The sequence below is a fragment of the Patagioenas fasciata genome, chromosome 2, assembly GCF_037038585.1.
Source record: "Patagioenas fasciata isolate bPatFas1 chromosome 2, bPatFas1.hap1, whole genome shotgun sequence".
NCBI classification, from domain to species: Eukaryota; Metazoa; Chordata; class Aves; order Columbiformes; family Columbidae; genus Patagioenas; species Patagioenas fasciata.
In genome coordinates, this window is record NC_092521.1 from 146,598,044 (window position 1) to 146,621,449 (window position 23,406).

General features: G+C 40.0%; 2 protein-coding genes across 6 annotated transcripts in view; one reads left to right on the forward strand and one right to left on the reverse strand.

Annotated features, from left to right (window-relative positions):
* Window positions 1–5,650, forward strand: part of LOC136097939 (phosphatidylcholine translocator ABCB4-like) — a 54,889-nt gene extending 49,239 nt beyond the window's left edge. For all 4 annotated transcript variants that reach the window (XM_071805176.1, XM_065830872.2, XM_071805177.1 and 1 more), the window contains 4 exons: window positions 250–447; window positions 1,857–2,063; window positions 3,939–4,085; window positions 5,281–5,650. In XM_071805176.1, the coding sequence (XP_071661277.1) occupies window positions 250–447; window positions 1,857–2,063; window positions 3,939–4,085; window positions 5,281–5,487 (759 nt within the window). In that variant the 3' untranslated portion in view covers window positions 5,488–5,650. The remainder of the gene's footprint in view (window positions 1–249; window positions 448–1,856; window positions 2,064–3,938; window positions 4,086–5,280) is intronic.
* A 1,797-nt stretch (window positions 5,651–7,447) lies between these two features.
* On the reverse strand, window positions 7,448–23,349 carry CROT (carnitine O-octanoyltransferase). Of its 2 annotated transcripts, none has more exons than XM_065830987.2 (17): window positions 23,223–23,349; window positions 22,535–22,658; window positions 20,531–20,655; window positions 19,364–19,545; window positions 19,056–19,180; window positions 18,312–18,420; window positions 16,232–16,325; window positions 16,013–16,138; window positions 15,482–15,583; window positions 14,797–14,880; window positions 14,582–14,689; window positions 14,195–14,325; window positions 12,703–12,826; window positions 10,671–10,749; window positions 9,757–9,850; window positions 9,459–9,578; window positions 7,448–8,381 (listed from the first exon to the last, which is right to left on the reverse strand). In XM_065830987.2, the coding sequence occupies exons 2-17, from the start codon at window positions 22,647–22,649 to the stop codon at window positions 8,261–8,263; spliced, it is 1,839 nt and encodes a 612-aa protein (XP_065687059.1). In that variant the 5' UTR covers window positions 22,650–22,658; window positions 23,223–23,349; the 3' UTR covers window positions 7,448–8,260. The 2 variants fall into 2 exon arrangements, with proteins under 2 accessions (XP_065687059.1, XP_065687061.1); XM_065830989.2 differs by lacking the exon at window positions 23,223–23,349 and adding an exon at window positions 22,773–22,909.
* Window positions 23,350–23,406: the final 57 nt, after the last annotated feature.

Genomic DNA, 23,406 nt, shown 5'->3' on the forward strand with positions numbered 1-23,406 from the left:
TTTTAGTTAAAATATATCTGCAGAGTAGGTATAGGATAGGTATATTTAGGAGAGAATTAGGCATATTTAGGAGATAGTTTGTTTTTTCATAATAGCTTCCCGCTACATATTAATTCCTGAGGGAAAAAAAAAAAAATTCTGATCCTTTGGAAAAACTCCTACTAATCTCTTTTACGAATATTCTTCATAGTCTTTTATGATCTGTTACATTAGCATAAAAAATCGATCTAACTCTACTGTTTCAATCAGAAAATATTTGGTGGAAATGTAACATTCAATGATGTGGCATTTAACTACCCAACCCGACCAGAGGCCAACGTGCTCCGAGGTTTGAACATCAATGTAGAAAAAGGAGAAACTCTGGCTCTTGTTGGTAGCAGTGGCTGTGGAAAGAGCACGGTTGTTCAGTTGCTTGAGAGATTTTATGATCCACTCAGTGGAGAAATGGTGAGTGTTCCACAGTAAAGTGGAAGTTGCATGTACATGATACATCTTACTCTTTCATTAACATAATTTTTTTGTTTGAGTGAGGTCTTTTTTTCCCCCCTTAAATAATCTCATTAAGTGTTTCCTAGTGTAACAACTCACTTTTGTCAATGTTTCTGATATGTTTTGTAATATTTTTGAAAATCAAGGATTTTCAATATTCTCTGTGCGATTATGGGTAAAACAGAAGTAATGCTTCTAAATTTCCCATGCCATTTCAATTGACTAGAACAAGATCCAATGGAAAGAAGTTGCTACACTGGCCTGACCAGAGCCTACTCGTGTCACTGAGGTTTAGTTTAATTACAGTAAGGATGAATTGTTGAAAGTTTAACAGCAGCACTGCTTAGGGCAGCCACTGAACTTCGTTGCATCATCACCTAGCAGGTAAAAACCAAGTAAAGGGAAGATGAAAAAAAACTGAATGGCTCTTCCTGGATCTTGAAGCATCTGAAGGCTGCAGATAGATGCCTGTGCATTCCTAGGACAATTTAGTACTTACCAAGTAAAGAAATCTCATATTTCATCTGTGGTGGTGATTTAGTCCACAGCTCATCAGCTCTGCTTTAGGTAGAAGACATGAGGATAAAGCAGAAATATAGACTCATGTTTTATTTTAGACAAAATTAGTCATCTGGAGAACGGCAACAGTTAAACAACTTATAATTGTGAATGCTGAAGTCCAGATAAGGTACAGTAGGAGAAGAGAAGGAGTTCAAGTACAGAGATACAGAGTTTTACATCTGTCTCATCTTACATGAGCAAGTGGTGGTAGAGGAATTTTTCTCACTGATGTACAAGGATAATATTCAGTTATGGGTTCGGGATTACTGTCCATTACTGTCCCCCATTACTGTCATTTGAGACATGAGGATATCTGATTCCCAGACCAGCATAATGGAGATGGGATAAAGTTGCTAATAAAGGAAGTGGCTGTGGAAACACTTCGGGGTATGGATCTTTTTCTGCTTTCTGAAATAGATTTTTCTGTCGGAAGCAAAGTACCAAATGTCTCCAGTACTGACAGGAAGATGACGGAGAAAGTAGATCTGTATTGGCTGTTTTAGTTAGGTTGATAAACAAGTGGAGTGAAATACAGTGAATTCATACAGGTAGAGTTTTTCAAGGTTTATATAGAGGTCTGATGTTATTATATTTCTTGCAAATGTAAATAGACTTTAACACTTATCTCCCCATCTCTGCTGCAATGCACAAGTGTCTAAGCTAACAGACTCAGGGTATAAAATGGTGTGAGTGACCTGTCTGCTAAAGACAGATATACAAATAAAAAACTCAAACAAACAAACAAAAAAATTAAAGTGCCATCTATAAAGTACTGTGATTAAAATGTATTATTTCTGATTTTTTAGCTGCTGGATGGTCAAAATGCGAAGACACTAAATGTTCAGTGGCTGAGAGCTCAGATTGGCATCGTCTCACAAGAACCAATGCTGTTTGACTGCACTATTGCTGAAAACATCGCATATGGGGATAACAGTCGGGAGGTGCCGCATGAGGAAATTGTTCATGCAGCACAAGAAGCCAACATCCATTCCTTCATTGAATCACTACCAAAGGTAATTAGGCTCTCATTTCCAACTTGCAACTGGGAAAAAAAAAATACAGTGTCTTTCCATGCTTTCCTAAATAAATACACATTAAAAGCATTTTTTTTTCTCAGACTTACTGAATTAGGCAATGAGAATTGGGGATTTTCCCCCTCAGAAGAGCTGAAGGACAAGCACAGAGCTAGGAGGTGGCAGTGGATGCAAGCATTCGCTCAGTCCCATTGCTGCAGGTGCCTGAATGGGAAGGGTCTTCATCCCTGAAAGAAGTCTCTGTTAATAAAATAACCTGGGTCATACTGATGCTCAGGCAAGCCATTCTAGATGGAAGAGCATGGAAGAGCAGCAGACAGGTAGAGCATATGGAAAAAGAGGATGGGTACTTCCCTTCAATTAAGTGAAAGCAGTAGGAAAATGCCAAGGCAGCCTGATAGGTGCTGGTGTCACTCTCCTTTTCTGAACATCTCATTAGCCAGGTGTGCAAAGCCACACACAGAAACCTGTCACCTTGTTCCCACTTCTCTTCCTTCCCGTTTATACCTGTTGTTACACCCCATTTGTTTTTGATGTGACAAACTGAGTTCTCCGGTACAGTGGGCCTTTCTGCTGTAAAATAAACAGCACCCTGGAGGGAAAAGCAGTTTCAGGTTTTCTACATTGGTTGTGAATAAATACGCTGGAGAAAAAAATATCCCAGAAGTTGTTCTGCTCATGTCTGGCTGAGCAGCTGCTGGCAGGTGAGTGCAAGCAAAGGCTCTTCCTACCTGCTGCCTGAACCGATCAGCTAAAGCCAACGCCTCTTTTCAGCTTGCTCATGTAGGAAATATGGGCTAGGATAAATATTTCTCACTCAGTAAATTCCCACAGGCCTAGGAGGCTGGTGTTTTTTCCCTGCAAAGCCTCATTCCTTAGATGAAGAGATGTACATTGTGCACACAGTAGGTAATCAAGGAGTCTTACAAATGGGGGAGTGCAGTATGGGAACCAAATCACAGAATCACAGAATGTTAGGGATTGGAAGAGACCTCGAAAGATCATCTAGTCCAGTCCCTCTGCCGGAGCAGGAACACCCAGATGAGGTTACACAGGAAGGTGTCCAGGTGGGTTTTGAATGTCTCCAGAGAAGAAGACTCCACAACCTCCCTGGGCAGCCTGTTCCAGTGCTCTGTGAAGAAGTTTCTTCTCATGTTTAAGTGGAACCTCCTGTGTTCCAGTTTGTACCCATTGCCCCTTGTCCTGTCATTGGTTGTCACCGAGAAGAGCCTGGCTTCATCCTCGTGACACTCACCCTTTACATATTTGTAAACATTGATGAGGTCACTCCTCAGTCTCCCCCAAGCTAGAGACACTCAGCTTCCACAGCCTTTCCTCATACAGGAGATGCTCTGCTCCCTTAATGTCTCAAGTTAATTTGTGTCAGGTTTAAAATAAGGTGCAAGGCAGATGCAATTTTGGATTTGACTGGCTTTTCATTCATTCTAAATCACTGACAATGTTTCTCAGGCTGAGATTTCTTCTTACAGAGAACGGGATGGTGGAAGAACTGGGGCAGTGACTGCCTGGGCTGCTTGTCTCTAAACGGAGTCTTGGGTTTGCTCCCAGCCTCTCACACCCTGTGCTTAGCTTCTCTGCACCTTGGTCTACCACCCAAAACAAATGACACTGCTCCTGCTCAGCATCACAGGGTTTTCTCTGCAGTTAAATACACTCAGAAACCTGTTTCTCATCTTGGCTGCTGTATGTAGGCTCCTCACCCACACCTGTCCTGGCAACTGAGAAATGGGCTGCCCCAGACTCGGCCCTCAGTGGAAATGCATTTGCAGTGTCACACTCCACAGGATTAGGTCCAAATCCAGGTTGACACCTATGCTTCCTTTCTGTATCTAGAAATACAGTACACGTGTGGGAGACAAAGGGACCCAGCTCTCTGGTGGTCAGAAGCAACGTATCGCTATTGCCCGAGCTCTGGTACGGCAGCCCCGAATCCTGCTGTTAGATGAAGCTACCTCTGCGCTGGATACAGAAAGTGAAAAGGTACCTTGGCTTTGGAAAAGGGAATGGGGATTTGTGAGTTGGCTGGTCGTGATGTAGCTGTGATATATACAGACTAAAACACTGAATTCAAAATAGAGGACCTTTATGAAAGCAAGTATTTGTAGTTATTCCTTACTTGTATAACAAGCCCAGATGTTTCTTACAGAAGAACGGAGGCTTTCTGGGTAGCTGTAGGAGTCTCCTTCAGGAAGCAACTCAGAGGCTGTGTCCCTAAGGTTGGAATCTTTAGGATGCCAAGTAAGGATGGGCCTGCCAGCAGCCCAGACTTGTTGAGAAGATGCAGAAACTCCCCATGTGCAGCTTGTAGCAGTGCAGCAGGTTGTCATCTGCATTTTTAAACAGCCCAACAGCACAAAGCAGAACAGAAGCATGGGACCATGATAAAAGGAAGACTACAGCGAAGAATGGAGACATTATCAACCTAGAACAAAAATATTTAAGCATATTCTTTATATAAAAACATGCCTTACAAACAGGAGGCTCTTCTTTTGCAAAAACCAAACCCCCATCTCAAAAGCAATTCAGTATTACCAATCTTTAAAAAAATTTTGTCGCAACATTTGGCATCTTTGTGGCCACAGAACCTAGAACATCAGGTAACATTAAAGAATTCATAACCTTCAGAGACTGAAAAAATAAAAGGGGGGGGGGGGCAGGCATTTTAGTACAGCATACTGAGTGCTTAGAAACTACAATACAAAATTATCCAGCATTATATTTGATTATATCATGATTTTATAACGGAACTATTTGGGGGATTAAGTTGCAATTACTCAGTGAGTGGGCCTGAAATTTGGAGCAGTTTTCCATGTTGCTGAGAGTAAGAAAGTGCCTGGCTTGTTATCCAGACCAATTTGTTCAGGCCAGTTTCTAAAACTAAGCAAGATCTGCCTGCAGCACTAGGGAAGGGCCAGGCTGTGACCCTGGAGAAGTCTGTTGGAGGTGACTTCTGGGGCCAGCACAAGCATGAACACGCAGTCTTTCCCCTGTCCCACCGCAGATGTACCAGCAGGGATCTGAACCAGCCATCGAGAGTAGTAGGTTTTCATCTCTGAGGCCACAGAAACATCACTTTTGTCGTTGCTCTATGACAAATGACAGACTAAGGGCATCACAGGTAGAAACAGCTGCTGTATTTGTTTTTAAGTTTCCTTTTGGTTTGTTTCTTGTGCAGATTGTCCAGGAGGCGCTGGATAAAGCCAGAGAAGGTCGCACCTGCATCGTGATAGCTCACCGCCTCTCCACCGTCCAAAATGCTGACAAGATTGCCGTGATCCAAAATGGCAAGGTCGTAGAGCAAGGGACCCATCAGAGCCTCCTGGCTGAAAAAGGCATCTACTATTCTCTGGTCAATGTTCAAACTGGGTCACGGAATGTGTGACGGGACAGTACCCTTTGCTGAAGTGCAGCTGTACAGCTGGTTCAGGCTTTTGTATGAGACTGTTAAGGATGTTCCACTACTTCTGGTTTTGTAGTAAAACTCTGTAAATAGTTTCCTTATACCCCTTAACTAATAAATAACTGCGGTACATTTGCTTTAAGAACCCAACCCTCTTCTTCCACCAGCACATAAATTCATAGCTGCTCAAGTTAAAGATGACACAGCAGCCGTGACAAAGCCCCGCTGACTTGCCACACCGCAAAAATGGAAGACTCTGGGTGTGAAGCGCCCCTCCTGTCCTGCGGGCACTGCGAGGATCAGCATTGGGCACAAAAGCAGTCTCTAGAAAGGAACAGAGTAGCCGTTGCTTCTGCACAAACATGCCAGCACTCCAAGGCAGAAGGAAGGCAGTGATGTGCTCCTCCGCACAGCCAGGCCCGAAGTGCCTTTCCAGGTATGACTGTTTCTAAATAAACACGTGTGCAATCCAAAGTGGGGCAAAGGAAGCCTGTTGGGATTGGCAACTGGCTCAGTCCCACTGATGCAGAAACCCAACTCCTGTTCTCGCCTTTCCACTGCTCTAATGGGTGCAGCCAATTTCCACGACCTCCCTGCTTTAATCTCAGTGTCTTCAAAGCAAGTGGTGCGCAGCCTGTGACATCAGGACTGCCCAGCTTAACCAGCCGGACCTGAAAATGGAGCTTCTACTGCACAGTGCTCCTTCTGCATTGGCTAAACATGCACTGCTTATACGTGCTCCCAAATCCACACAGGAAAAAAAAAAATCCGCTTAACACATTATGCATTAGTGCCATATGGTCTATAGAACATAAACTTAGCAAAGCAACTTTGAATCAGAAATGCTTTACTCCTTTGTCAACAAATTGACACCATGCTCATGTATTTGTGCATCCACAGCACAGAACAAGTAGCTCTAACAACTCACAGATTTTAATTTTGTTCTCCCTGGATACATTTCTGTCTGTCCTCCATTCCTCTAGGCAAGGCACAGACTGTCCCAGCTGAACAGGAAATTCTGCGTATGCTGGTGGCAGGATGACATTTTCTTAATGATAGACTCTTTCAGCAAGTGTTTCTCCTTATTTCTGCCAGGACTTCTATGCTCCCAAAAACCCTCAGAGAGGCTGGGGTAGGTGTGTGGAAAAAAAAATGCAAATAAATGCAAAATTACACCCTTCGTTAGACTTCAGGCTGTTTTAAATCAGCGCTCAAAGCAAACTGCCATCATTGTTGCAGCCAGGTTTACTAACCCAATTGAGGGGTGAAATGTTGTAAACCCTGAGACAGAACTTATTAAAAAAAAGAATTAAAAATCACCATGCATAGCTTGATCCAAAATCCTAATCTATCTCACAGAAACCACAGCGTCATAAAGACACGTGCTCCACTAACCAAGAGATTTCAGAAAGTCATTCACCTCCAAGAAAGAGACCAGGCTATTATGAGCACTCCAGAACACGAATTGATTCTTTCTCTGCATGAACTTTGAAAGACGTAAAATCAACCATTAAACAATTAATGGTTGTCAGATGTAATTGAGACAGCATGTAGAACTAGTCCAATAAAGGCAGGGAAGACTAAGGCCAAAACAACTAGACCAGTTTCTGAGAGCAACATGACAGTGTAACACGCCCTGGCCTGTTACTCAGAGAAGTGTCAGGCTTTAATGAAGGAAATAAAAAAGGAAACTCTGTTCTTGCTAGGGTAGAAAAAATAAACCACAGAGCTTCCAGAGGGCAAAGAGGCTGCTTCAGTTATTTCTCTAAAACAAATAATCATCTCCGATCTCTCTCAAAACTCCAAAAACCAGAGAAAAGAGAAAACAAAGGGTAATGTAGAACCTCTATTTCAAGTTCATCTGTTCCTAAGATAATTTCTCTTACACAAGGATTAGTGGCCACACATTCACAGTCCACCCACAAATCAATCCATACAGAGCTGATTTTTATAATGATTTTATTTGTATGACAGGAAAATACAAAGCTGCTCAAACAGAGGATTCAAGTCTTAAAATTCTGAAAATTATATCCAACTGCATTCAGTGCTTACTTTTATTGTGTATTATTAGTGTAAAGCAGCAGACATTCACAGTTCACTAAAAGATGAAAACTCTTGAGGAGTGTGAAAATCACCTGCTGCTTTCTGCCTTTATTATTGAGAGCTCTGTTTTCGAAAGAGTTCAGACTGTAGCGCTCTCCTAATACAAATGTAGTGGAATCATCCCCATTTACAGATACAACATTTATTGGGTATAAACCCAACAGCAAAAATTAAAGATCATTTATAAAATAACATACAGCCTGATTGAGGAAGCCCTTCTATTCCATAAACCACTATGAGTAGGAAGTATAATCACCTAAAAGGATAGTGTTGTTACTCCTAAGTACCCAAATAAGTGCTCCACTGGTGTAAACAGTATCAGTAGACCGTTTAGAAAGTATTCTACGTGTTACTTCTATGATCATAAATGCAAATCTCCCATAAACTCTCCACTTCCAACACCCCATCTCTCTAGTATGTTTGCATTTTTGAGGCATATTTTAATATTGCATAGTTCTACATAGTTAAGGTACTACTGCTTGCATTGCTGTTGCAAATGGCTGATACTGTTACCACAGTAAATCCCATAATAATAGGTAGACTTCACATAGATCATTAAATGTCTTAACTCGACTATAACAGTACTCTTGCGTAGCCTTTCGTTTCTAAGTATTACTTGTGAGTTGCAAAGGTTTTTACATAGTAATCAACCTTACAGCTGAGCCACAACTGTTAAATGCAGCATGTCCTGAAAACACTGGAACACAGTTCTGCACAGCACCTCTGCATCGGTCTCTGGACACGATTTCCAAGAAGAACAGGTAGCAACGATCCTATCAGTACAGAAAACAACGATCAATTGTCATGGTGTGGGACAAAAGTCACACAAATGGCCCTGAAATGTGAAACTGTTCACATAAATTCTGAAGCAAAAATTGTCACACAGTCATACTGTCTCAACATCCACAAAGGACTCGGATCCCTAGTGCTTTCCGTAAGCAATAATGTCAACAGACCTTGATACTTTAAATAGCCGTTTCCACATACACAGTAAAGTAACTTTTCCACTTATATTTGCAAACAGTGTGAATTATATTTCTTCTCTGTAACTAGTTCAAGGTTTAAAGTATTTTTTACCTTTTATTAGGTAAATAGAAAAATCTTTATCTAGTTCTATTTATCTTAACAGAGCCATGAATCAAAGTATAAATGGTTTGTATTCTCAAACTGAATCAAAACTGCACACAAACATATTTAGCTTTAGGAAGAAGTCATCCAAATTACACCTAAATCACAAAATGGCAAGTTATCACAACATATTATAATTAACATAGTTTATTAGATTTGATAAAGAAGCAAGAATTTTCGTCCACAAGACAGGTCAAAGTTGGATCTTTTCAAATCCAACCATTTTATGAGAAGCGAAGCCAAATGCTTTAGTTTCTCCTTGTTACTCAAAGAGGTCTGGTCTGAGTCAAGAGATGTGTGTGTCACGCCCAAGGACGATGATCAATGTGCTCACCTTTCTAGTCACCTTTCGCTCTTTCTGGTCTCAGTCAATTGCTACTTTAAAAAAAAAATCTTTGCATGTTACACTTAATGATCTCTAAAACAAAAGTTTATTTTTAAGTAAGTTAACTTCTTTTGCTCTTTCCTTCTTTAACCTTCTCCACTCTTTCATTTCTGATTATTGTCAGTATCTTGGTGCTCACTTCACCTCCACCGTTCATTATTCCTCCCACACGTGCTTTCCCAGAATGTTACTGTCTCTGTTCTCATGTGCCTCACTTGACCTTTTCTTACACATTCAGCTGTGTTTCTTCTCTTTCCCTTTCCTCATTCCAGCTGTTAGCTGCCTTTCCTTTTGTGACAGAGCCATAACCATGCCCAAAATGAAATTACATCCTTACCTGTCATCTCTGATTGCATAAAAGAAGCCATAGCCATGAGGTACCATAGGGAGTGTAGATCCACTAAACCTAGTGTAGCCAGTCAGACTAGTTGAAAGAACAAAATTCCCACCTCCTCCACTGTAAAACAACACAAAACAAAACCAGGACTTTCAAAGATAACTTAAAACAAAGTGAGTTTAAAAAAAAAAAAAAAATTATTTTGTCCTGGAGACCAAGAAATCAGCACGCATAAGGCCAACGTAATAAAGACTCTGTATCAAGAGATACAGCCTCCCCACAGGACAACATGAATTACCTAGCTGTGAAGGCATTGTCCATATAAAGTTCTGGCACTGGCAGTCCTTGCTCCTGTGCTATGAGTAGGAGACCCAGAAGATGACGATCAAAGCCTGTCAAATAAATGGAAATACTCTATCATTAACAGCAACATTTCCTGTTTTTCTGCTTCTTCTGGTCCGGATAGCTGGAAGCTCAAATAGGAGCTGAAGGACAGATAAATGACAGTCTACTAAAAATGAAGACTCATATTGTAGCACTCAAAAACATCTCCCAAATATCTATTCTAAGAGGCCTCCATCACTTTCAGCTGGCAACACTGAGCTCAAATGCAAATGAGCTAAGGAATATAAATCCAGGACAATTCCTATAGAAAACAAAAACTAAAAAAACCCACCCGTTTCAGCCAAGGAGGAGTTCCACGCAGTGAAACTGGCCCACTGGCAACTACATGGACAAGGTAAAAAGGCTTTTAGGGCCACAACTGCCTAGATAATTCACCAGGTACGATGGAGAGAGTATGAACGTTCATCAGGTGACTATTTCCCAGCTCCTTTTTCTCATTCATAGAATAATTTAACATGCCAACCCAGATGGATTAGAATTTCACCCAAATCTCTCCTCTACCTTAAAAGACTCCATTTCCCACTTTCCAGCCAATCATATATTTGATAAGAAGGTATTCTGAAATAATGTTTAGCTGGGCAGAAAAAGCAAATTAATCTTCAAAGTGCACGTATCTTTGGGGCACAAGGAAGGGTGAAAGGACTAGGTTTTAGTTCTTCGCTCTGAAATTCAACTATAAAATGTTAAGGGGTAGTTTTTATTCAGGTTGAAAACAAGCAGACAGAGAAAATGTATTAGCAAACACAAATATTCCCTTTTCACCCACAAGACAAAAACAAAACAAAAAATCTTTTGATCCCAGAGTACCTTTTCCATTCTCACATTCTTTCCTCATTTTATTGTGCTTCGCAAATGCCTTATGCATCAGCTGTAGTCGTTGATAATTCTGTGTAAAGTAGGGGAGACAGGATTAGACGGAAATAAATACATAAGAAAAACTTATCCAAATGAGTAACACATCAGGAAGTTTTTTTCCCTTCCAGTTTCTAGCAATTTTAGATAGAAGAAAATGAAGGAACTTGAAACCTCCCTCTAACTCTTTCTCCCCAGTCCAAATTCCTTTTTCAGGAGCATTTGCTCATTTGTTTCCTGTGTCTCTGTTCTGTTACTCACATCACACTTGCACTGAATAATATTCTAAACTTCATGCTCTTTCCCAAACAAGCTGAAACGATGGCAGTCAGCCACTGTGAAACAGAGTTACCAAGACCAAAAATTTTATACAATACCACTTCTTTAGAAGCATACTGGTTTTCAGCAAGTGCAGTTGCATTTACATGATCATTTTTCATGGAGCAAAAAAAACCAAAAAACCCCACAAATTTAAAAAAAAAAAATCTGTGAAGCAAAAGGAGAAAATCAAACAAAAAAAGGACCTTCATTAAAATACACACCAATGCTAACTACACTCCCAACTCTTCTCTGCTGATTGAAGCATTACTTCTATGACAGTAGTTCTGCCCAACTTTTTTTTAATTGAAACTTCCACATTACAACTAGAAAGAACAGAATACAAATACATGATTTGGTAAAGGAGTCCTAGAGAAACATTTCTAGACACCCAAGATCTTGGTTTGTAAGATCTTAGATCTTACTAGCTTCTTAACTACTTAAGAAAGCCTTTTATTCATTACATGGGAGGCTGCAGCAGAAAATGTGAAACAAGGGCAGCAACCACTCAATTTGGATGAAAATCAAGCTACTAAGCTCATAAGAGGCAAATAAAAAGTTGAGACAAAAGGATTTTTCTGGAGTACCTAACTTTAGGTATTTTCTAGTACCTTAAAAGTAGACTTTTAAGCATCTTAATTTCAATACTATTGAACGTATTAAATGCTTTTTCAATGCCCAAGAGTTCATAATAAAAAAAATAGCAATAGGAAGATATTTGGAGATCCTATTTAAAATGACAAAGAGGGACAAAATAAGGCTACAGTTAGTGTTTGAAATAACAAACCTCTACAGGTATTAGCCATAAAATCCTGATAACTGGTTAGAAGATAACTGAAGAGCAGGAAAATAAGAGGAATTCATATTTGCTATAGGAAGCAGATCTGAATAAAGGCAGGAAAACTGAACTTTAAAGCTGCAGCACATGCCAAAAAGAAGCCACTGAAGACAAGGAAAATAGGTTCATGAAGGCCATACTTATCAATCACACGTTTCCTGAGAGCCATATTCCTGTATGTTTCTCAGATGCATTAACAATACAGAACCTTTTAATTTCCTAAAGATACGCAGCCCTTTGTCTCAAAAAATCTCCTTGCCTCACTTCTCAGGCTCTGAGAAATGTGCAGTGAGGACAACAGAAAGAGCTTTAGTACAGCTCTCACTTGGCAAGAAAGGCACCACGTGTCTTGCCAGCCAAGGACCAGAGGGCACTTGCTGGGAAAAGGCCACTGGTTCAGCTATTCAGAGAAAAACTCTGAATACACCCCTGTTGCCACCAGGACACAAACAGATTTCAACCTTGCTCTCAGATACAATTATTAGATTAACATGTCTTGATTTCACTTAACAATTAAGACATCACTTGACAGCAGAATACATTGGTTCCAACCCTGTCACTTTTTAAGGTATGAAAAAAATCAGTGTAAATGTAAGTCAAGACACATTTTTGAAACCAAGAGGTTAATAGAATAGAAAACCAAACAAGCCCAGACACGAGAGCTTGCATTACTCACAGTGACCAGAGACAGACTTCAAGTAACATTTGAAATATGCTTCACTGGAAACAAGCCAACTGCCATTAATGAGACAATAACAAACCGAGTTTTAAGCAGTTCAAACGGCAGGCCTTCTAAACACGTGATGATTAAAGTAGGATCTCAGTATTTACACTGTCAGAAGGATCCAACATGGACTTGCACCACTCCACTGCTTCCATAGTACAGGATCTTATGGTCTCTGTGCGGCCATGATAGAAACGCCTGGTCATGGCAGTTTCATAACAGCAGCCCGGACTAAGAAGAAAAATTGGAGAAGAGTATCTCATTAACATAACAAAACTATATACTCTCTCAAGGAAAAAAAAAAAGTTCTGCAAAGTACCCTACACATCTAGCCTAGTTACCACTATCAGTAAGACACTAATTTTCTCCAAATCTTGTGTCTGGAAAAAAACAACAAAGGAGTTCTGCAAGCTGTTATGATACAGATGACTGAAAAACTGCCAGTGCTGTCTGTAACTGTGCCTTGGAAAGACTAGATTGTCATGGCTATTTTCTACAGACTGCAGATCTACCAGCCTCTTCTACAAATAAGCTGAAATTACACAAGCTTCAGTTTCACTATGTATTTCCACTAAAGAAACAATCTACACTCTCCAAAAACTCAAAAATTAAGAGACACGCTAAAAATAAGCTGTCTCTCTCAATGTATTTATAAGGAAAAGACTCAAATCCTCCTCCGTTGCATACTGATGTCCACCCAGCACCCCAGCCCTATGACAGTCTGCCAGTTAACATACGACTGCCAAGAAACATACTTGCATGTTCAGAACAGACTTCACAGGCTATTTCAGTCAGACGATTTATTCCAATGTTCAGCAAACTGAGATGTATTAACCTTTCTTATGATGAGACAGGCATCTCCAGTGACTAAGAACCATGCTCATATGACGAAACTCTCCTTTTTCTGGAGCAAGCAATACTCCTCAGGTCAGTAACTACTTACACAAGCTATAATCAGTGCAATTTAGCAAAGGGAAATTTGGGATCACCTGTACCAGGAAGAATGCTGTCTTCTACCAACAATACAAAATAAAATGACGCTCCCAAAAATGCAGAACCAAGCATTCAGAGCGCCACTGTCTATAGCTCTATTATTCTGCCCAAACCTTCATACCTAGTGGTGCTAAGGAAAGTGAGACACTGAGGTCTGCAAGGTTTTTTACAGGTTCGGAAGACAAACTATTTTACTGATGGCTGTTACTTGCTGCAGATAAAGCTTTCTTTTCCATCTGAGCAACTGTTTGGCATTAAAGAATCCCAACCCACTGTATGATTGTCATTTGCCCAATTATTTACTAATCCACATTTTCATGGGTTGACTTCTGCCCTCTATTCCACAATATGTACACACATGATCCTTGTGGGCGCAGGGACACAATTCTTCTGAAGCCAAGAGCACAGGCGCAGTGGATTTCAACAGCACAAAACAAGGCGCTACTCAGTCTTTACAGTAAAAACCCCCTTACTTCTTCATTCTTACAGCAGCATAGCAAATTACACAGTGCCATTGCAAGTCCACTGCATTATATCTCCAGATCCATACCTTCACTCAAGAATTTGGTTTTTTTATTCCTAATCTGGGTGAGGAGCTTTTCTTACCGTCCATGGCATTTGTAATAAGCCAACTGAAGGGCGAGCTGCACAAATGTATCAGGATGAAGTTTCTTCTTCCTTATCAATTGTTTGCCAAATGATGTGAAGGCATAATTCACTAGCTGCAAGTCAGATACCTGGCATGTCAAAGGAGGAAAAGTCACAGAGGTCTAGAAATAACAACTCGGTCCACTTCAAATAAAACATGCTTAACATAAACCAATAATGTAGCAAATTCAACCATGGTGTTAAGTCCCCTGATCCATCAATTTATCAGTAACATGTTCATCTCTGTTCTCCAGCATGGAGAAAGACCACTAAAACACATAAAGAGAATGGAGAGGGAAAAAAAAAAAATCAGTGATAATTAAGAGAAACAGTAAGAAATTCCACCTTTTTATAGTACACTTCTTTAGTACGTCCAATTTCATTTATAATTTTTTGATCCACTGTGAATACAAGTTCCTCTGGCCATGGTATATCCCTCACTTTGTCTGATCCCTGGGAGAATGCGGACAGAAAGAAAGAAAGCAAGAAAACAGAAAACATTATCCATAAGGAAAAAAAAACACATTAACTACTACACTTGAAAGTTAAAGGATAGATACCTTCCATTTTCCCTCATTTTCAATAATCTTCTTTTCAGCAACAGCTAACATGGTGATTAAAGCCATGGCATCAAAAGGAGAATGCTGGAATCATACAAGACAAGGTATCACATTATTTGCATAACTGCAAGAGGATCGAATTGCTTTTTCCCCTACCCCACTCTTTTCCCTATACAGTGCTGGACTTATTTTTCTAGCTCTACAATACACAAAGAACTACTGTAAGCCCAGCTACTGGTTTGAGTGCTCTGCAGCCAGGGAGGGAGGCACAACAGAGCACTGCTGTGGACAAGCAGATTTCAGGCTGGATGTTGGCCCTTCTGGCCATTTGGTAGTGAATTTTTAAAAATGAGAGTTTAAAAGCACAGTTGTTTAAATAGCTACATAATACAAAGAGTTAATCTTAAGCCTTCTTGTGCAATGTACTTTTTTGTCTTTGGAACTCCTCATGAAATACTTTAAAAAATAAGATCATGATTTCGGAACCCATGTTGTTAATTCAAGTATGCTGCAATATCAAACACTATGAAAACAGGCTGCTTTTGGAAACTTGTCAGACAAGGTGCCTGGTAAACAAGGCTATACTAATATCAAACACACTATATTTTAAAATAATACTCTGAAACGGAAAACTTAGTAAATAAATACTCGAAAAGTTTATAAAAGGAGGGATTTTTCAACTTACATCAGAGAATGAGCCACAGGTTCCATTAGAAAAGAATATGCTATTGTAGGATTTATCTCCCCAGCGTACAGTTGGATCACCTGTGAGCGCCAGCCTTGTAACCTAAAGCAAAAGTTACACACTGTGGGTTTTCAAAACCAGACAACCTCTGTCAGCTAAACCAAGTCTACATTAAGCCAGTGAGACTTCCCTGAGACATAAGACTTTTTCATCCAGTCGAAAATGAACAACAATTATAAGCCTAAGTTTTTAAATTCAGAGTGGTAACAAGTTGATGACTATATTTCTGATGCATAGAGGGCTAAAAGATTTTGAAGATAGATTTCAGCCATTCCCACTTCAAATGTCCTAACAATTCAAACTATTTAATCCTGTGGATTAGCAAGTAGTATAGATCTGCACATTTATCTGCTTCGTCTTCTTTGTTCTGGAAGAGTCAGAAGTGCTACTTTACTATAGAAAGAGCATTGCAAACATGCAGAGGAAATTTTTATGTAATCAAAATATGAATTATCAAAACCCCTTAGCTACCTCGCTGTAGTCTTCAGGAGTTGCATGGGGACTAGAATCATCCAGGCAGACAGCAAACAAGCTGCTCTGAATTTTTTCCAGAAGAGTTAAGTTTTTTGGATCAAGAGCAATCAAATATTCACGTAACTAGAAAGCATAAAAAGACAAAACTAAGTGAAATGACATATTTCCAGTGATCACAATGCTCTTCTGAGGAACCAACTGCTAAAGTGTTCCCACCTCTGCCCATTTTGTCCTTTCGTTGCTTGTTAAGGCTGCCAGTCCTGGGCCATCTGGTTCACTATGGCATCTTTTCTGGATATACGTAAGTTGCCTTTAAGAAGATTTCAAAAACTGAAGTTAACAAAGAGGATTTGGAGAGAAGATAAAAGTCATCCTTTTGACCTCTCTCTTTTGTTGTTTTGGCAAGCTGGAATTTTGGTTCCACATTCACAAATTAATGTGAATTTCCAGGAAGCATGAAGCAGCTCCCTCAGACCCTAAGGGCATCTGAAGACCTGCTCTGTTTTCAGTCACTAATGGTTAATTCAAATTGCATCTACTGGCCCAGTACAACCTTAGATGTAAGCAATCCTAAGTACTATATATGCACTTAATTTAAAACTAGATGTAAGGCTTAGTCGTGCAGATCAAACTTTCCTAATCAGCACACATCTGCAACACTGCAGCTTTGCAGTTTTTATAGCAACTAATGAGACAGAAGGGGAAAACTTCCACCCGAGATAAATTCCGAAATTTAAAGCAGAACGGTAGCTACAGGACATCCTAAATGAAGAGACTGAACTACACAAGAATACCTCTCTTCTTTCTCTTTCCTTGCATTTGCCATTTGAAAAGCTATTAACAGAAAGGGGTTTTTTTTTAGTTGCAAATTCAGTTTTTCACATTGTTTTAGGTGTGAAAAAAACTCCACACATTACAGGTGTTTAATGTGTCTTGTCCTTTGTTCTGGTACTCTTGCTCATTGAACTTCAGTATTGATCATTAGTTATTATACATAGTTGTCAAAAGTATAAGATACCCACAACAAGGTTACAAAAAACAAAAAAACAAACCCCAAACAACTTGCCCTTTCTATAGACAATGGGAAGTTTTAGGGGTTTTTGTCTATATTACAGGTGTTCATTTCTCTGTTACTTGCTCGATCTAACAGGTAAAACTACAGACATTAGAAATACATATGTTGAAATATCTTCAGTATATAAGTACTAGACTTTCCAAAAAAAAGTTACTTTTGAGCTTCTAACTAGTTTTTGTATTGCCTAAGGAATTTTGCCATTCACCTTTTGCCAACTTCAATTACCAAAGTTTTCTGTTGTGCTCTATAAAGAGCACACTGACAAATGCAGCAAGTTATTCCTAGATGAAATGCACAATCCCTCTTTACTAAGTAGATGCATATGGATCCCACACTGATCACAAGAGACTTATGTTGAAACTGCTGCCTCTGGATGTGACACCAGAGTACAACCAAAAGAGTAGAAAACCTTGTGGCCACAGATGTATTGCCAATTGGAAAAGCTGGCACCTCTGCATGCTACTGGGATATGGGAGATACAGCTTGGAAAGCTTTAAACATTGCCAGTTGCACTAGTACTGAAATTTACTATTTAAAGACTATTTAAAGTCTTTCCTTCTGTTCCTTTGCAGCGGCTCAGGTCTGGCATAAAGGCAAAAAATGTAAGTGAAATGCTGCTGTGCTGCTCTGTGACTAGCAGAAAACCCATCAGTATATACTGCAATATTGGACTCTGCTGTGCTCCCCAACAGGAATTCCAGCCTCTCAATTTTTGAGAAAATTGACCACAAGTGTGTTACATTTGAATCAATACGAGAGTGGTGGTGATCATTAAGTAGCAATGAGACAATGATCAAAGTCAATTGATCCTGAAAGGAATTATGTTACTTATAATCCTAATAATTCCATGTCAAGAAACTTTACACATAAATGTTGTTTCCTACTGAAACATCTTAATTCAGCTCTTTTGCATGATGTTTTATGGGTATCTTACAAGAATATAAGATCACCATCCTTCATGGCAAGAAGATGCCAGCCACTAAACAAGAATTTACTCAAATCTCAACCCTCAGCTATAGCAGAAGCTATAGCTTCTGTCACACCTTATTCTTTGTGGTGAAGGGGATCATAGAAACATAGAATCATTTTGGTTGGAAGAGACCCTCAGGATCATTGACTCCAACCATAACCTAAGCCAACTCTGGTACCAAACCAAGACAGACTCTCTTTGGTATGTAACTTCAATAGCATAGTTCATTTGAAACAAGGTAGTTTGAAAACCTGGAAATCTCTGCAGGAGTCACCATACTGCCTTCGTAGATAGCATCAAATGCAAACACTCGACCTCGGCACAGGACTATTAAATGAGATGGGCATTCACCTTCAGTCTCTGAAAAGAAACAAAAAACAAAACATGAAAATCTAACTGCGGGGATAAAGTGAGTGACAGATACAGGAAAAACACTCAGCAAGTCCTTCAGACCCATTTGTGTTCAAACTGAGGCAGACTTCATACAGCTAAAAACAGGAAAGAAAAAGAATAACTTTTGAAGTCCATTTGCATGACCTTATTGCAAATTTGAAGAATTTTTTTAAACTGTCAGAGAAAATATACGGAAGTACAGAACACTGACAGAAGGTAAGTAAAAATTATCCCAACAGAATGTACAGGAGCACACTCAAGAAACGCATTTTGTGGAAAAAGATGAAATCAGGAACGATGCTGAAATTCTGTCTGTATAACACATGGAATTTGTCTTTTTTTCAATTCTTAATGCTAGCACACTATTATAGGCATCAGGCCAGCAACAATTCGAAGCAGAGCTTTCTTTTAATCTTACTTAGAAAGGACTAAATATTGGATAAAAAAGGGCCTTTGTAGATAGATATTTTCTTTGCTTCCTTATGTAAGCACTCAACAAACATCTGATTTAATGCTTGAAGAAGCAAATATTTTATGGTTAAAATAACCACTTAATTAGCCCATTAATACAAAATCATTTGCCCCAAATTGCATTGGTTTACCAGTTTTAAAATAACTGCCGATTGAATCTCTGGTAACTCCAGGAATTCTGCACGTGCAGAAGAGCATTCGGAATTGGTTCATGTCCAGAACAGCATCCCCAGATCTCTCTATAGCCACCTTCTCACTGTGGTAAACAAATACACCAAAATTAGACAAGGGAGGTGATAATTGTGGAAGTACATCAAGGTATGACAATCCCATATTTTACCACAAAGAACTTTGCCAATGAACATAAACAGATTTTCGTGACTGAAGTACACATATATCGTTAATATTTAGAATCCATTATTTTTTCTTAAAGTCTTACGTTCGTAATAGATCCCAGTATTTCAGGGTGTGCCATACATTTACAGATGCTCTTTCTATCTGAGTGCCCTCTTTTGGTGGCCAGCAGTGTTCAATATAGGGACCGGGGCCTGCCATGTTACAGTGTATTTGCGTTGATATGCGAAGATCAAGATAAGACACGTTCAGCCACCAGTCCTCCAGCTGAAAATGAAAAGTGTTTAGCATCAGAATAAGTTTTAGGCATTAATATTTTAATAATCACCTGGTTGTTCAACTGCCTGCTTCTTTCCATTTAAAAAAAAAATATTTTGAATAGTGATTCCTATATAACAGAACGCAGGACAGTGGTTCAAAACTAATTGCTGAAAGTAATGACACACGTAGCTCTTCTATATTCAAGCTTGAAATAAAACTCAGTACTGCTCAAGACTATTAAACTGTGAACTACTATGAAGAGGTCTTCCACGACATTCATCATCTTAAACTCTTACAGATGTCGGCTGCGGCTACTGCAAATACCAGATTACTCCATGAAGAATGGAAGGAAAGGAGATTTGTGAGAGAAAGGATCTGGGATGGAGAGCTCATAATGTATTTATTCTGTCATAATCTGAAAAATCCCTGCTCTGCAGTGTGTCATGTTAAGATTTACAAAGTTCTCGTTAATTCCACTTAGTAACGATCTCCCTTGTATCCCTTTCTACGGTGAGAGAAAAAACGCAACCACAAAGCTTTCTTGAGGAAAGAGGGATATAGAGAGCAAAATCTAAAATCCAGGTTTGGGTTTTTGTTCATTTGTTTCAGGGTTTTTTGTTTTTGTAGGGTGGAGAGAGGGGGAATGAAGGTGATAGAATAAGAGACTGACAGACAAAGTATTCAAAAACTGGTAGGAAACATTTCAGTTAGTGAAGTCTCCTAGTCAGTCAACCTTGAAAAAAAAAAACAACACCACATTCACTTATGTATGTGTGAATTTTTTTCATATCCACAGGCCAAGTGGCAGCGCAAGGAAGATCTTAAGATTCAAAAAAGCTAAATGGTTAAATTACATCCTGAACAACTAACTTTCCATTTGTTCTCCAAAGAGATGCTGATATTTTCTACCCTAGCAAAGCACATGCAATAACATGCACATGTAACTGGGGCATACGTTGAACTACGATTTCTTACGTATCTAAATACGTACCCAATTCCTTCTTGTTTTGGCTCTTTCCAGTAATTTCTGATGCAATTCCTTCCCAATCCCATTTCCAAATTTTTTAACTATATCCTCAGTTCTCTGATATTCTTCTTGATTTAGAAAGGGTTTCACTGTAAAAAGGAAATGTAAAAGACATCTATATACTGAGATTTATTCCAAGATTCAGATATCCACAGGCAGGGGAGTGGAGGAAAATACTCAGAATTTATGTTTAAAGAGAAAACACTTTCTAAAAATCTGTAAGTAAACCACAGTGTGTTCTAATAAAACAACTACACACTTTTAAATAAATACAGATGTTAGTAGATGGAAGCAATTACTAAAAACCTGAAATATCTACCAGATAACTAAATCAATACATTTAAAACTGCACCTGGAAATACGACAGAGTTCTGCAGCTCCACCAGCTGCCACAGAACTCTACAGACAATCATGTGGAGCTTCTGATTTGTTCTTCAGAAGCACCTCCCTTCCTTCACAGACTAAGCAAATGAAGAGCTTAAAAAACAGGAATCACCAAGCTAGTGTCTAGAATTGTGCACTGCACATTCCGGCTTTAAGTGATTTAAACAAAAGAATACTGTGGCAGAACAAAAAATACTGGACTTTCCTCCAGCCTCCTGTGAAACTGAAGGAGAACAACAAGGACAATGAAAACTATAGAATGATTTATGTACAAGGAACAGTAAGCAGGAAGTAACTTCTGCATGAAAAAAGGGACATATGATAAGCTATTTATGAAAACACACATCATAATCAAAAGACAAGAGGAAATAAATTCACTGACAGATTTTATCATTCCATTAGAGAGTTATTTATTAACTCAGAGAGCCAAATCGGTTTATAAAACTAAGCTCTGAAGGGCAATTCTGTTATCAAAGATTCACTACTATTGTAGCAAAACTTTGATTAACCTGCACTCTAAAACATTTTTGGACACACATACATGCACATTTTTTCTCTAAAACCACTATTTCGACATTCTGCATGAAAACATGATGACATAAGGGAAACACACACACACACACACAAAAACTATCACCATCTACTGGGCCATTTCCACTACACTCAGAATAAAAAGGAACTCAGAGTGAACTCAATGATCTCTGTTGTAAGCAAGGGAAATTTTGGTGTAATGTGCTTCTGCTAAGGAGAGAATTCCTAGGTTAAGATCTTCTGTTAAGATTTCTGCATTACAGGTAAGATGGCAAGACAAAGCAGATGTTCCAGAAAAAACCTCGATGTCTCAGAGTTCTGAAAATTATCAAGGAAACAGAGGAAACCAATCTCAGGATACTAGGAAATGCATTTTTGTCATCCCTCACATATCAAAGCCTGATATGACAATAATTAACCAGTTGTCTCTGCTTTATAAGCAAAGCTAGACACATGTGCACAGATGTAGTTTTCAAAGCTTTTCTCTTATGTGATCTTTAGACAGCCAACATTTCAAGGCAGAAATTCTCAAAAAATGCCCACCATTGCCTTTTCCTACTATTGTACAGTTAATAGTATTGGTGAGAAAGAAGAACATCTAAATGTGAAAAAGTTTGAAACAACTTTTTTTTTTTTTTTTTAACAAAGATCCTGGTCAAAACCTGTCATAAACAAGCGAAGTAGTCATTATGCAAAATAAAATTTGTAGACCTGACGAATTTTATTAGGCTAGCTGATACAGCTGAAAAAAATAAAAAATAAAACCTTATGGGGAAGAAACCTCAAACCAAAAAGTTAACCTTCCCACACTCCCAATTCCCCTCCATGTTGAAGAAAGGCAGAAATAAAATAGAAACTTTTACTCGGGTTGCTCTAGCCACTTAGTTTCCTGTTTTGAACCTGAAAAAGAGCTTTTGTACTCTAAACTTCTCTGGATCCCCCATCCCAATTACATCAGTTGATACAAGCTGTTTCTACAAATCACAAACACCTTCAGTTTAGCCTGGTTACAAGAGCACACATCACACTACAATTACAAGATTAAGTCATTACCTGCATCAAGGTATTTACGTAAAGATTCATCAAGAGGAGGGACGGGCAGGGAAGGCAGAGAATCTTGGTACTGAAATGTTCGCTCCTCAGAGGATTTGAGCACTTGCTTTTCCATGATGCAGATCTGCAGCACAATATTAACAGTCCTTTAACAAAGCCTGAGTTTGAGACAAATGATGTATCTCCCCAAACTGTTTTCTTCTATTCCTCCCCCTCCCCCCCGCCCCAGGCCATTTACACGGTAAGACGCGTATCAGGGAAGCGCCTGGTGACAGAGCCGGGTCCGAGGATTCCCTGTTGGCTAGGAGCCCTAGGAGCCACACACACAACGCGGGAAGCGACAACCAGGCGGCTACTGACGCTTTTTCCGAAGATGTCGCGACAAACCAACTCGAGGCCTGTTGTTCTCCCCGCCCCGCTGCCGCCGGAGAGCTGCCGAGGGGGGAATCGCCCCCGCGGCGACCCTCACAGCGACAGTAACGCCGTGGGGGAACAGCTCCACCGACGGCGGCTCCGGCCGCGCTCCTCGCCCCAGCCGCGGTGTTTACGGCAGCTCAGAGGCCGCGCCGGGGAGCTGCCCGGGAGGCCGGGCCGTGAGGAGACAGTCGAGCTGAGCCCCCCGCATGACCCTCTGCCCCACCGCGCAGCCCCCAGCTGAAGAACACGGCGGGCGGAGAACCCCGCTTACCCTGGGCCCGCCGCCGCCTCAGCCGGCTCACAGCCTGCCTACTCGCCTTCCCGGCTGGCTGGCTGCCTTCACCTCTGCCCCACTTCCAAGCGTGCCCGGAAGCCGGGCGGGGCGGAGGCGGTGGCAGCAGAAAGAGATCTCGCTGCCCCTTTGGCGGCAGCAGAAAGGGGCCTCGATGCTCCTT

Excerpts from the sequence above, each read along its gene's own strand:
- CROT (XM_065830987.2), bottom strand. The coding sequence starts at position 22,649 with ATGGAAAAGCAAGTGCTCAAATCCTCTGAGGAGCGAACATTTCAGTAC. Across the intron at positions 10,750-12,702 it reads TGTTGGATCCTTCTGACAGT|AATTATCAACGACTACAGCT; the intron begins GTAAATACTGAG and ends TACTTTACACAG. Across the intron at positions 9,579-9,756 it reads GACAATGCCTTCACAGCTAG|TGGAGGAGGTGGGAATTTTG; the intron begins GTAATTCATGTT and ends GTTGTTTTACAG.